General features: G+C 43.1%; 5 protein-coding genes across 5 annotated transcripts; 3 read left to right on the top strand and 2 right to left on the bottom strand.

The window, feature by feature from the left end:
• Positions 1–1120: 1120 nt before the first annotated feature.
• On the bottom strand, positions 1121–3054 carry PAAG_04324 (hypothetical protein; the record flags this gene model as incomplete). Its single annotated transcript, XM_015845241.1, has 4 exons — positions 1121–1361; positions 1448–1838; positions 1911–2296; positions 2357–3054. 4 exons carry the CDS (start codon positions 3052–3054, stop codon positions 1121–1123), a joined length of 1716 nt encoding a protein of 571 aa, XP_015699467.1.
• An 810-nt stretch (positions 3055–3864) lies between these two features.
• Positions 3865–5046, top strand: PAAG_04323 (hypothetical protein; the record flags this gene model as incomplete). Its single annotated transcript, XM_002794005.1, has 1 exon — positions 3865–5046. The coding sequence occupies one exon, from the start codon at positions 3865–3867 to the stop codon at positions 5044–5046; it is 1182 nt and encodes a 393-aa protein (XP_002794051.1).
• A 348-nt stretch (positions 5047–5394) lies between these two features.
• Positions 5395–5889, bottom strand: PAAG_04322 (hypothetical protein; the record flags this gene model as incomplete). Its single annotated transcript, XM_002794004.1, has 1 exon — positions 5395–5889. One exon carries the CDS (start codon positions 5887–5889, stop codon positions 5395–5397), a length of 495 nt encoding a protein of 164 aa, XP_002794050.1.
• A 3251-nt stretch (positions 5890–9140) lies between these two features.
• On the top strand, positions 9141–10765 carry PAAG_04321 (hypothetical protein; the record flags this gene model as incomplete). The annotated part of the gene is made up of 3 exons (XM_015845240.1): positions 9141–9268; positions 9358–9477; positions 9577–10765. 3 exons carry the CDS (start codon positions 9141–9143, stop codon positions 10763–10765), a joined length of 1437 nt encoding a protein of 478 aa, XP_015699466.1.
• Positions 10766–11272: 507 nt separating this feature from the next.
• Positions 11273–14169, top strand: PAAG_11841 (hypothetical protein; the record flags this gene model as incomplete). Its single annotated transcript, XM_015847418.1, has 3 exons — positions 11273–11277; positions 11338–11632; positions 11710–14169. 3 exons carry the CDS (start codon positions 11273–11275, stop codon positions 14167–14169), a joined length of 2760 nt encoding a protein of 919 aa, XP_015703010.1.
• Positions 14170–14588: the final 419 nt, after the last annotated feature.

Genomic DNA, 14588 nt, shown 5'->3' with positions numbered 1-14588 from the left:
GCTCAAAGATAAATTCTTTTTATATATTATCTTATTTATCACATTCATTATATCATTTAAATATAATACTTTAACTATAATTAAAACAATAGAAAAAATCTTTATATATTAACTTATTTAATTCTAATTAAATTATTTAAAAGCTTAATATTCAGATCTAATATCAATCTTTTTAGAAGTAAATTTAGAAATTTATAGTTACCTTGAATTTTTCAAATATCTGAAAATATTCATCAATTATTAAAGATAAATATACAAAGTTAAAAAAATTCTTAAATAAAATTTTATAAACTTTTTTTAAATTATTTAACAAAAATTTACTCAGATTCTTCAAAGTTAATTACTACTCTAATTATAAAAAATAATATTAGAATATATTTGTTTTGAATGAGAAACAAAATTATACAAGATCTAAAAGGTTCCTTTAACATTAAGGTTTTACAAAAGAAGAAGCTGAAAGTCTTATTGTTTCTCAACCTGACTGTTAAAAACTATGATCAATCAATAATATGAATGTGAGACTTTTGTTCTGCAATCATAGTTACGAGCTTCTCAGAGATGTAGTAACCGTGGAACTATTGAACATACAATTAGAGCGTGCCCTAACCCTAGTATAGTTTAATTCTATATATAATTCCTTTTGATATTTGCTGGGAATTGTAATTGAAATTAAATACTCTATGTGCGGTGAGTTTGGTGATCAGCTCGTTACTTGGACGAAAACTAATTTATTTACCATAGCATTCCTAAAAACCAACCAAAGCTGTCTCATTCGTCCTCTATGTCTATATCGCAAGGGATATACCGCAAAAGCAACACATCCAACCCCTTAATGAGTATATAACGAATACAAAACACCTTCAAACAAAAATGAGGTTTATAATATAAAGACGAAAAATCTTCACGTAAATCTGGGGTATATATGTTGCAAATACTCCAAATTCAAAGGCCACCAACACCAACATCATGTGCTCCGCTGTCCAAATCAATCGTAATCCAAAACCTAACATCGCCCTTGGCTCTTGCTCATCCCTTGACTGACATATCGTGTACCGTATTCAAAACCTAACATCGCCCTTGGCTCTTGCTCATCCCTTGACTGACATATCGTGTACCGTATTCAAAACCATGAATCCGCCTGGGTCGAAGCCGGAAAGCGTAAATACTCCGGACCAAACTCCCCAATGATCCACTCACAAAACGCCTCCCAGTTCCTTTCCCACGTCTTGAATGTATCAGTTCTTTGCTCCGGATCCATACACGAATGCTCAATACTCCATTCGGCCAGGACCCGCCACCCAAAGAGCGTCATGGAGTCATGGTGCAGAATGGTTTGATAGAAGTCGTGTGAGAGCGAAGATCTATCAGGCAATATGTTAGCCTTACATGCTCATATCCCCAAGCGGCATTCACATAATAAAATTTCAAGAAAGTCAAAAGCACCAACCTAAAGTACGAAGGATTATCACTATTAATCGTACACGGGACTGAATTCGCTAGGAGCGTTGGCAACACGTGTCCCCGCACGGACGAGCATAAATGCAGCACCTCATTGGAAATAGGGCAGATTTCCAGCGCGATGCTTCGCTCGCGACACATTTGCATGAGCAGCGGGTGACGTGCCATCGCGTAGCCGTGTCCAATGCGCTTGGAGCCCAGCAATATGGCGTCGTAGAGGTTGCCGTCTGTTGGTCCCTGGCTCTCGAGTGTTTCACCAGCATGGAAGAGGAATGGAATGTCCAGATTTAGGTTGGAACAGGTTTTTTGGAACTGCAAGAGTTCAGGAATGTAGTGACGGATTGGATTGCCACGGCCTTCGCAGCCTACCATGTCAAAGCCTGTGATGTGGGTGTTGGTCAGGTTGTTGGATGTCGGTTGATAGGGAGGGGATATGTTTATGGAATACGAACCGCAGATCAAATCTGGGAATGATTTTTTTAATAATACGCAATCGTTGAGGCACCATATCATGTCTTCCTTTCTGATGGAGCGAGGTGCGCAATAGATGACTTTCAGTCCCTTGAAGCGACCAGTTCCTTTGCTCTCTGCGTCAAACTGCTTTAATTTTGCATCAACCTCCTGTTGGATGATTTGCATCCAAGCATGGTGGTCAAGTTGCCTAATACCATCATCACTGACGATGTATTTATCAAAGAAATTCGGCCGGACTTCAGCGTACATGACGTTGTCCTCAACGAAGCTATCAATGGCCTTTCCGATGTAGCTCCGGAACGCAGATTCATAATTGAAGAGTCCTTTCATCATCTGTGTGCTGCGATTAAATAGATCCCAAACCCTGGATGATAGATTTTAGTGAGGTAGGTCCACTGATGTAAAAATGAAGGGAGAAAAACACATATTTACTTGCCCGTCCATCGTCTGTTCCATAGCATGCACATCCTCGGCGGACATAATGCTTTTATTCGCCAACCATTCCTCTGCTTTTCTCCAACCACCAGGAAACTTCTGCAAGAACTGGGAATATCTCATCCAGGAAAGGGGTTTGTAATTTCTGTCGAAAATGTTCATTCCCTTGGTCGAATCCTGCAGGATAGAAAATGTTATCGCCGCATCCTTGAAATTATCAAGCTGCCTATTGAGAGACAGACTGCTACGAATGAACATGCATTTGATATTGCGTGCATGTGAAACGAGAAACGAAGGGTGGAGGACGGTATTGAAATGACAGTGTAGATGTGCACCCTTGGGCAGCCGCTGGGCGGCCCGCATCAGGTCACTACAATTGCCGTTGATGAGGTCAACATTTGCCAAAAATTGATCTGACGCGCCGGAGTCGAGAAGTCTTGCGCGCTCCTTACGGCGGATAGCCTCTAGAATGGATGCTGCATCCTTTTCAGCTCTTGATGCTTTGGCTATCGCAGTAGCATCAAAAGCCATTTCTCGTTCTTGATTCTGCAAAGTTTCGAGGGCTTTGAAGTATTCGGTTGGAGAGGACGGGATGTTTGGTCTTGAGCCATGGGCTGAGGAATGTTCATTATTCTGAGTTTTTAAGCGACAGGAGAAGGATTCCTTGATCCATTGGAAGTAGACCATCTCCTTTGACTTTTGGTGGGACGTTCGATATACAATATTTGGTCCTCCCAACCGTCGTCATTTATGTCCAGATTCTTTTCCAGGTTGTGATCTATCCCCTCGACATTACTCTGCTGACTGTTGGAAACACCCAGGGAATATATATAGACAATGAATTTGAGCATCAAAATGCCTAGTGAGGCGGTGTTTTTTGCTATCCATTTACTGAAAGAATAGCTTCAAGTCCTGTGCTCCTGTTTTTGCATTTATCTGGCTTTCAATATACGAAGTACCCTGTCAGAGGCGGTCAAAATGCCAACCGCCACAGATTCCAAGACGTGGGCCAATTTTTGGAGCGACATCCCCAAAGATTTCCAGCATACGCCTATAGGTGGCTGTAACAAGCTGCCCTGTTCCCGGCTAGTTTGCACAGGAAAGCCGCGGCGTTGTTTTATTGAGCCTTTGATTTGACTGTCAACTTAGAACCAACCAGTTTCGTTCTACACCAGCCACAGACAGCGGGGTTCAATTGGCGCTCCGAGAAGTTTATAGGCTGACGCTTTCTTTCGAGAAGAATGGTGTGTTTTGGAGAGGGAGCTGCTGCACAAGGGGACTTAACGCAACACAAGGCTCCGCTTCGAATCGGAAATTCATCATGAGGGGTCGAACGACGAGATCCCACAGATCAATCTTCCTGATGGCCATCAATCAAGGTCAGTCTGGCGTCCAATGATCCCAGTCAATCCTTTCGCCAGATGTCCTTGCGACCCAGTCACCCTTTGTCAACAAAATCTCTATCAGCCTTGCCGTAATAAAGCATAAGCGAGTGCCATGCTCAAATTCCCAGAGAACCGCAATGACTGGAGCTTGGACATCGTTAGTTTGCTCGCCGTTATCGGCGAGAGCGCCATGTCTGCGCACTCCCAACCGCTGACAGCTTCAATTCTCTGTCTTCTTCCTCGTATCCTGCCTGCCCCACAGGCGCTCTTGAGGCATGCCCGGCCAACACGTCTACCATCTATTCCCGCGCATATTGTCAGTATTCACTCCGGAACTCTCCTCGTTGAGCTAAACCATTTCGCAAACCTCATCTACAACATTAATCTTCCCAGTTTTTCCGTTCACGAAATCCGGATTAAGCATAGAGAGGGCTACGAGGACACATTACGTGATGAGAAGAAGCTTAGAAACCGCATCTTTAGAACGCCAAAGGGTGTAATTCACGCGAGGCCGTTTTCACCTTTATTTTTTCTCTCGGTTGCATCATTCTTGCTCTCTGTCGGCTTGTGTGCCTGGGCTGTTATACTCGAAGATGGCGTTGCCGTTATTGCTATTGTGGTTGTGTCAATCGCTTCCAGCATCATCGGGTTGTCCTCCATGTGGCACCCAAACTTGACGGTGCGGAAACGCAAAACAGTGGTGCCAGATGGTGACCTTGTAATTCGGACAAGACAGGGCGCTTTCGTCATAATACGGTGCACAGAAGAGGTCGCTCGCGAACTCTACACGGGAACAGAAGAATGCAGCTATGTCGTTGGCGACCAAATTTTCCGCGCCTTAGTTGGAGTAGGGACATTCCTGCTCATGAGCGCTGTCATTTTGATGGGGAATGCCACCTGGACCATGCAAGCAGCACTCGGTTGTTCATATGTCCTTCTCAACGGATGCTATCAGATTGCTGCACTTTTCCCCATGAGATGGCATTGGAACCTTGTACGTTATGATCTAGAAGAGATCAAGCAACTGCAAGCACAGACTTATACGCAAGCTTTGTGGAATGCCATCCGCGTGTCTCAGTTCACTAATTGGGTGCGGGTGAGCCATGCTGCGCCTAATTCTGAGTCATGGAGAGCTTGGATCGATCTCGCCGGGGATAATATACATAGCCCTAAGTGGGACGCTGAGAAGGCACTGGATCAACTGCTGAATGCGGAGAAGAGCGAGGCTGGATTTCAACCTGCTACAGATGTTGTTACGACGGAGGAATCCTGCTCCTGTAAGGGCAATGATTAATGATATTGTATGTAGATTATCTTCTTAGCTGGTTTGGGTTTTCTGAGTACATATTAAGCTAGGTGTTTGGTGCTTAGAATGAGGTTGCGCCAATTTAGGGAGTCCCCTTGAACCCCTTGCACATATTTAGAGACTATCATTTTGGATTTCACTTTGGATAGAAAAACTCACAGCTCCTATTTGGTAGCTTACAATTTGGTGTGAGTGAAAAGAACTTTGACCTGAGAAATACAGGGAGCACATGTATCCGTCGATACACTTAGAGAAGACGAAGAAAAGCAAAAGAGTTAAAATCAATCCATCCCCATCATTCCAAGCCGATACAATCAAATTGCAAAGATATCACCGTTATTTGTTCCGGCTTAGCCCAGTCCAGGCATCTCTAACAGCTTTGGCTTTTTGAGTGTCATCAGTCCCCTGTCCCAAATAGCTCAGGTTATTGAGGTTCGTAATGATATTGTCAAAGTCCGCTTGACTCGGGTGGGTGGTATTCAAAACAGCAAGTTTTGTTGTTTCCTCAGTGACACCATATTTGCCAGCCGTCGTTCGAGTGACCCTGGCATTGACGTGATTCCCTTTTTGCGGGTCACTATCGTGTCGGATCTCATAATTCACCTTGGTGTTGTGGTTCTCCTGATAACTGCCTCTGATACCGGTGATGTATTGGTCTCGACTTGCAGAGGGTAGCTGGTTTCTTACGAGCGTGACGTTGTCGGAATTGGCAATCCCGCTGCGACTGACATGGTTGTCGAGGACAGATGAAAGAGGTGTGGAACTTTGGTATACTTGTTCCCGACTAGCTGTTGGCGCGTATGACTTTCCTCCTTTGGATTTTTTTCCCATTGTCGATATTTGTCTGGATCGCCCGAAGTGGGGTAAGATGAACAAGAGATTGGGTGGTGTAGTTAGATTCTAGTACCCGTAGAACCAGTGACCGTGGAATCAGATAGTATCGGATGATCTGGGAGTGCAAGCTGTTGAAGTGGATGGTTGGCATATTAAAAAATTCGATCTTTCAGCCTTTGCATTTCTCAACCTTGCCCATGAGTCCCTCTATTTTGCATCCACGTGTACATTTACACGCACACCTAGCTCCTTAGCCAACTCTTGGATATCGTAAATTTCCTTATTGGAAGAACTGAGAGCAAAGTGAAGGGTTTATCTCTCATATACATGCCAATTTCAGCCTTGACAAGTACCAGAACATGCGTATAATGCTATCACGGATGTCAGTCGAACGCAGGTGGTTATCTTGGCTATCACTGAATAGTTTGACATATCAGATAGACTGATGTGTCAATAAGGAACCGCTATAAATCTGCATGTGGTATAAACCACCGGCCTGATTACCATTTGTTGGTCGGCGAGTATTTGGCAGCTCTGCTCATCGGCGCGGAGGCGTGAACTTTCGGAAAATGCGTCGAGATGATATAGTTATATATCAAAAGCAAGTCGTCCGTCATATCTCTCCCACCTATGACCCGAATAAAAACATACTCACCGAAACGATGTCCACGCAGAGGAGTTGCGGCTACATTCCTTATATGGTTATGAAGAAATTCAGTCTGTTAACCAGCTACACGAGGACTTTCGGCAAGTCATGGGAAGATAGCGAAGGCCGGTCAACATTCTGCTTCACTCGCTATCAGTGCTCCCACAACTTCCTACCTCATGATATTTCCAAGTTCGAATTGAAATTGCATGTCTTGATTGTAACAGCACTTCCCAAGCTTCTTGGTACGGCTGACTAGAAGCATGGAGGATCGAAATCTCCTATTCGCCAACCATCATGTGCAGCATAATAGTCGCCATACAGATTCTGTTAGTCTCTGCTTTTTGTCGACCTCGGACGACTAGAAATGCTCAATAGTTCCAATATATTGGTCGGATACCTGGGAATATGGTTAGCGGAGATTCGCAGAAAGTTTTGACAGCAGCGATAGCAATTTCATGTCAGATCTGAGAAATTCTGAAATGTAGTGACTCTTGGAACACTCACTCCAAGAGGATTTAAAATCCCATGATACTCACTCATCAGGCTGTGAAGGTGGTTTCATCATTTCGCCCATATGCAACACAGAGAAAACTGGTCCCCCTAGACCCAGGATGTGAGGCAATTGGTTGTAGACCCTTGTTAGCTGAGAGGATTGCAGGAATTAATGCACATGTTAAGGCATTTTTCAGAGTTCTGCGGCTAGTTAACTAGTTAGTTACAGTCTGCGATATCGGCATCTGCTGTTCGGTTCACAAGTACTTGTGCTGGATAGTTTAACATCAGTAGACACTTCGGGAGGTGAATTAGCAAACTAACATCTCTGACTAGCATGAGGAAATATCCAGAGTAATTTTGATGGCTAGTAGAGGATCAACCAGTTATGAAGCTTGCTTTCAGGGTTTTCCATAGTTAGCACATCCTCTAGACAGGAGCTTGACAGGGAGAGCTTCTAATAGTTGGCTCCATCAATCCTTAATGTAACTAAATAATCCACCACCGAACGGCGGATAACCCCCGAGCGGCGGATTCTCTCCGAAAATCATCAAATATTCAACTATCTTCAACGCATCATTTCTTCGTGTGTTTTATTTAAAATGTCTTTATCTCAAGAATCTCACATACAGTTTAGTCATTGCTACATATAAATCACAAATAATTATATCAGAGATGAAAGCTGCAAAGATATATTAAGTTTTTGAAACTACCTTGCACAAACAGCTTGCTGATATCAAATCACATTCAGAAACATATGCAATTGATAACAAATTAACAGAGATTGAAGAGAAAACTTTTCTCAAGTAATTCCTGAATGTAAATAAGTGAGATTTTTCAATTTGACTGAAGTCCTTATGTGGAATGATATGTATTCTACTTCATATATGTACTTTTAATTCTATTACCACTTTTAAAGTGAATTCAATAGTTATCTAGGTTCATTTAATATTATTCTTAACTACATATACACTATAATCACTATATATCCTATTAATAGATAAAGTAGAAAAATTTAAAGATTATATAATAATATATAAATGATATAGTTATAAAGCTATTTAAGAATATAAAATTTATGAAGAAAATATCTTAAAACTTGGAGACTAACTTCATAATAAGACTTTGTACAACCTCTAAAATTATTACTGCAGCTAAGTGCAATGAGAGGTCATATATATTTATTTAAAGAAATTGTAAATAGATTACAATTTAGATTATAATTATTGAATATATAGAGTCAAAGAAATATTCTATTTTATTAATAATAATTTTAAAAAGAAAGAAAATATCAAGCATCTTAATATCAAGAATCAGCCTTTTCTCAAAATTTAAAAAATAGTTTTAAATGTTAATGACTAGACCACTGATGAATTAAGATATATACTGACTTAAAAAATATTTAAACTATATTTTAAATATAATTCAGTCGGTACAAAGTAATTACTTATTTTCAATGATAATAATAGATGATTTTTATAAAGATAATACAATTGTCTGTCTTTGCATGTCTGATCATACATTTCATCTTCTTCAATTACTAAATAAAGTTTTTATATTATTAAAATATATATAGAAAAAGCTAGTTGAAGGGATGATGATTGCAGAAAACATTCATTGATGAAGATGATTTTCTATTTCTTTATCCATCTGCACATGATAAGGTCTTTTACTAGAGAATACCTATGGTGGCTTTGCTGGAGCAGCTTGATAGGAAGATTAAAGCTCAGATTGAAGCTCAGATTGAAGCTATGTATCCAGTGGTGGATTAGTTCGTTAATAAGGCTGCTCGTATGACATTATGCAACTAGGGTAACTAAGTATAGAAAACACTCACCACCCCACAATCCACCACAACCCACCACAACCCACCGCAACCACCCAACATCCAACCAACAATTGAACCCTATATTTAACCGCCCGTAATCTCTTCGCTGCTTGCTATTTTATAACTCTTCAATATTTAACCAGTGTTTACGACAACCGCGGAGGATGTGCTAGTGGCTGCAGACAATGAGTTACGGTGATATCTACCTACCAGGAACGCCTATGTCCCTCTGCTCTCGGAAACCAACCCTTGTGCGAGAGACCTGAATGGCATTCCAGGATGCTTCAGCGGCAATCAGTTCATTGGCGGAAGGCCATCGCACTGAGACCTTTTGTAGTACCCGCAAGATGCTTCTCAACCGATAAACCTAGTCCGCCGCCATGGCGGCCAGGCTCAACTCTTGATGAGTGAGTCAATAGGCGTTTTGCTTCTCCTACACGTGGGAATGCATTATGCGGTCTTGTGGAAACTCTCATTAACTATATGTTCCTTTTAGATGGGTTGAACGTGACGTACGACCGATTAGCTTACGCCAGTTAACATTCTTTGGTCGCGCGATCACTGAGTCGCGCTTGATCAGCTCTGCAAACTATGTGCGAACGGAGCTTCCAACAAGGTATGTACACCATTGTGCAACCGTTCCCTCAATGGCATACATGTTCAATTGCCAGGTATCTAAGAGTTCAAACCTAAATTTTTTTTTTTGTTTTACCAGAATCGCCCATCGCCTCCGGGACATGCAGAAGCTTCCCTATGTTGTTGTCACGAACCCACACCTCTCCCTCGTCTACGAGCTTTACTATAAGGCCTTTGAGAAGTTTCGCAATGTTCCCCAAATCAAAACCTTAGAAGACAATGACAAGTATTGCGATATTCTACGGGCCACGCTCAAAGAGCATCTGACAGTAATACCGAATCTTGCAATGGGCGTATTGGAGTGCCAGGATCTCGTGAAACCGGAAGAGATAGATCGATTTATGAATACATTGTTGCGTGCAGTAAGTGGAAATTACGTCAACACGAATTTTCTTGTAAATGGCGAGAACTTGCTAGAACTGATGATCTTCGGACAGCGAATTTCACGTCGAGTTATCGCAGAACAACATCTTGCGCTTACTGATACATTCAATGCCCCATGGCATTTCCCCGATTCAAAGGATAGGACAGACTTAAACGCGGACTTTGTGGGAGAAGTATTTCTCAGGTGCAATGCGAAAGAGGTGGTCGAAAACTGTGGCAACCGAGCAAGAGATCTGCTGAAACACTCACTCGGACCTGATTGTCAGGTCCCCGATGTTGTTGTTCAAGGTCACCTGGAGGCTACATTCCCTTACATACTAAGCCACCTGGAATATATCATTGGGGAATTGTTGCGAAATTCCTTCCAAGCTATCATCGAAAGGTTCAGCCATAAACCAGAAAAGCCCCCGCCTATCGAAGTTTTGATCTGCGAATCTCCACAACACGTCATCATTCGTGTTTCCGATCAAGGTGGAGGAATTCCTCGAGAAGTTTCACCATATCTGTGGTCATTCTGCAAGGGGCCCCACACACAGGCCCGACTTCGTAACTTACAACAAGTCCCCACTATGGCCGCGACGATGCAAGAGGTGAAAGTTTCCGATTCCAAATCTGCTGAACAACAGCACGAAGCAGACACGGGGAACTATACTGCCGATGGACATCCACATAGAGACAGTTCATTGGCATCACTTAGTTCCCGGCCACCAAATTTGCGACTTGGGATGGGACTGCCCATGAGCAGAGTTTATGCGGAGTACTGGGCTGGCAGTCTGGAGCTACATAGCCTAGAAGGCTATGGAGTCGATGCATTCCTACAGATATCGAAACTTGGGAATAAGAATGAGCAGTTGACCATGAGAGCTTCAATAGATGCTGTTTGACATGCAATCAATGCTTTTGGCTTTTTGCTTTCCTTCTCTTTTTACTGAAGATAACCATGACATGCATATTTCCTAATCTCATTCTCTCCCTTATTCTTGGACTATCTCTGTCATCTGTTAAACTTGGTCATGTTACCCTTAGGCCCCTTTTCAAGTCTCTATTACTGATGGAACTATGAAATAGAGTCCCATCATTTCCTGTGAGGTCTTCCTTGTTGTGACGTGCAGGAGGTTCCTTCTGAAATTATTACTCCCACTCACAGCTGCTCCCAATATTAAGAAGGACCAGCCGGCAACAACTTGCGCCTTCCTGGGCTAACTAACAATAACAGGTGGCATCGTCAATAAATATACTGTGGATATTTATTTTCAACGAGCAAACATTTCGAAAACCCCGTTTCTATTTCTTTTCTTCAAGTATACCAAACTTCTGATTATACCACAGAATTTCTTCCCAATCTAGCATATGTGGTCAACATTTGTCATCTGCATCCATTGCTTATTCTAATGGAGTAAGAATCGTCTGTCTCCTCAAAGACTGAATCAAGTTTTAGCTAAACCTGCTTGCACAGTCCTCCTAGAGTTGTGCTTGACGTGCCCAATGAATATCACGATATCATTTTGGACACTGTCGTTGCTCCACCAGTGCCTTCAACTCCAGAGAAACGCCAATTTATGGATCCCCATCATGAGGTGTACGGATATCCATCAAAGGCCCCGCTTCAAACTTTTACCGCTGAATTCCAGTCATATCATCCGTACTTCCGACGATTTTCATTGCTGTATTCCAATCTTCCTCCACTGGAATATCGCAACCCGTTTGTGGGTATTGCTTTTTGCGAAGTTAATGAAGCTGGTGATTGTGAGGTTAGTTGACTCCCGTTGCACGAGCTCAATATTCACAAAAGAGAAAAATTTATAATAGCTGATTGGCGTGCTTGCAGACACCTTATGTTGGCAGAAGGTTGACAGAACAGGCCACAATACAACCATCCCCTCCTAGTTCTGCGCGGTCCACATCTAATACCATCTTCACCCTTTTTGGCAACTCATTTCCTGACTGTCGCAGCATGATTGATATGTACCGTCCACGCTTGCAAGTTTATCCCGGAGTAACAGAAAATCCAACCCCAGATTCAGTCGTTGGCGGCCATCATGGGGGGCCCAGAGTTGTGAACGTCGATATAACAAAGACATGGAAAGGCCTGTCTTCAGATAAAGCGCAAGAACTACTATTTTGGGAGACAACCTTTAGAATGGTCCTTGGATACTTGTTACACGATCAATTTGAACTCTTAGAACAACAGCATGAAATAGAAAACCGAGCATTCCTTGAACTACAGCGTGAACATGAACAACAAGACAAAGTTTCGGACGGTGTGCATTATTTGCCAGTTAACATGATCGATATCGCGACGGCCATGGTCAACTGCTGGAAGGTACATCGTCGTATGCATCATTGGTTGGCGTCGATGGGGAATATTTACAAGACAATTGCACAGTTTATTCGCTGTCATGACTGCTTTGTTTACCCTCCTGTTGGAAATAACTCGTTCATCGCAACTGGCGGTCTTAGAATCGGAGTTAAACTTTTAGACCTAGGTAAACATTCGAGAAACACGATAACCCATACCCATATATCTGGAACTCCTGTCGAGGTGAATTGGGCTCCCGATGTACTGTCATTTGAGCAATTCGACCCTATTACTTCCGAAGGACACGAATTCCGTTTAATGCCCCGATACAACTCTACCTTCATCAGTAGTGGGGCTAAAACTGATTTGGAGCCACCCCATATTGTTTACAAGTCCTCTGCCAGTTGGTTACGGTGGGATGCTTCAATATCCGGCTTTAGCGGGACCGTTCCATTCTGCTCTGATTCTAAGGAATGCGTTGTTTATCCGGATGCCCACTTGGCCTATGGTATTTCAAGGGACCAATCTGAAACATACACCCTTCGGATAATGATTACTGCAACAGCTCTGGAATATTTTGATACGAACGTCAGATTCGAGAAGACTGTCAGAGCCAGGGTTACGATCAATATCAAGAGCAGGAATTGTTCACGAACTCATCCCGACCAACTTTACAGATTCGAGCGTTTGTGGTCGGACAGCCAGAATACGAAGTCCATCCCGTCACCACTAGAATGGAGACCATTGCAGCAAATTAGGCCTAGCCTTGAGAGATTCAAAAATCCAGTTATGAGCTCGACTGTTCCCTTTGTTGGTTGTCCAGATGAGACGCAAATGTTGTTGCCGTTATCAGCTTACGAGATGTGTTCCGGTGAAAGGAGGTCTTTAAGTCAACAGCCGTTCGACAGCTTTATCATCAAGCCGTCTCTAATGGTGGCTAAAGTGCATATTGATTCTGTGTCAAAAGTGGATGAGGGCCCAAGTGGCCAGAGGATTACTTACTCTCCTCCTGGGCCTTCAGAGGGCTGTTTGAATGTGCCACCTCTTCGCCGCCAAAGACGCTCACCACATAACATTCATCCTCTTAAAACAGCCCCTAAACTTGGTTCCACACTTCTCCCACGAACGAGAATTGATCTCCCAAACCATCCTCGAACAGAATCTGGTGACAAGAGGTTACAATACGATATTGTTAACATGTTAGGCATGCCACCCCGGTACGACCAACGCGACGAAGATCTAGAAATGCGGTATCGCCCCTGGGGAAAACGGTCCTATTGGCGGGGGACGAATTTATCTGTTCAGGGGAAAGGGAGTGGAGATCCACATCAAGGCCTCCATGCATCAAGAAATGCGATATTCTCAGGGACAAACTCGATCGAAGAGGATGAGCTGTATATTTCGAAATACTTCCAGGAGGTTGGGTTTGATTCTTTTCAGAGGCAAGCTAGCCATCTCACCAAGAAGTCAGAATCCAATTTTTCTAGAGTTCCGAGTTCTGAACCTCTCACTATGAACTGTGAACCTTTTCTCAATTCCCGCAGGGATACACGTGCAGAACGACTGCCGAATTTGGAAGTACCGTGGACACCACCATCCAGTGATGTGTGTCCCTGTGGTTACTGCCCCTGCCGTTTTCCCAACGGAGCTAAAGTTCGAACCGAAAGAGGCAGCGACAATGAGGCCGGGAAAGCATCAGGACCGTCGGATGGTGATAGTTCATCCGACGAAGGGCCGCCTCTAATTCGCGGAAAAGACAAAGCCGCTTTTGCTCGAATGCTTGTGGAAAGGGCTGAAGCAGGACGTCATATGCTAGGAAGCGACATAGGCGACATTTTCGACTCTTCACCAACTCCCACGTCTGCCGGGGACTGGGAGGACATTGACACGGATGAGGAAGGGGTCGGTCTCCCCGAGGATGGGGATAGTGAGGAGGACGGAACAAATCAAGGTGTGGCCATATCAGTGGCATACGAGTCCTGGGGTTAGCATTACGGGCTTTTTGGTTTTAGTGGTGAAATTGGGTGTATGGCGTTGCACACACATTTTTTTTTTTTTTTTTTTTTTTCATTCAGCCACTCGAATGTTCCTGTGGGGGGTTCCATCTTATTTTTATTATAACTCATTGGACAAGGGGTGTGGTATAAATGTTTGGATCTTGGGAATAGTGTGCCGCATCATAACTCTATGCGGCCTCCCAGACATGTTGTTTTATTCTTTCCAGGCATCAAATTGTGTCTCATTAATGGGGCTCGAAGGGTTTGGGTTTTGGGCGTCTTTTTCTTGTCTGCTTATTGGAGATCACAAAGGATTAGGTGATTGGATATGGATATAGCAGTTCATTTTTTAGTGACACAGATCGTCATTATTTCATTTATTTGCATCTCCGGCCTTCTTATCATACGGTG

The sequence above is a fragment of the Paracoccidioides lutzii genome (genome assembly GCF_000150705.2).
Source record: "Paracoccidioides lutzii Pb01 unplaced genomic scaffold supercont2.10, whole genome shotgun sequence".
NCBI lineage: Eukaryota > Fungi > Ascomycota > Eurotiomycetes > Onygenales > Ajellomycetaceae > Paracoccidioides > Paracoccidioides lutzii.
The sequence above is the reverse complement of the archived record's forward strand: the minus strand, read 5'-3'. Positions and strand labels throughout refer to the sequence as shown.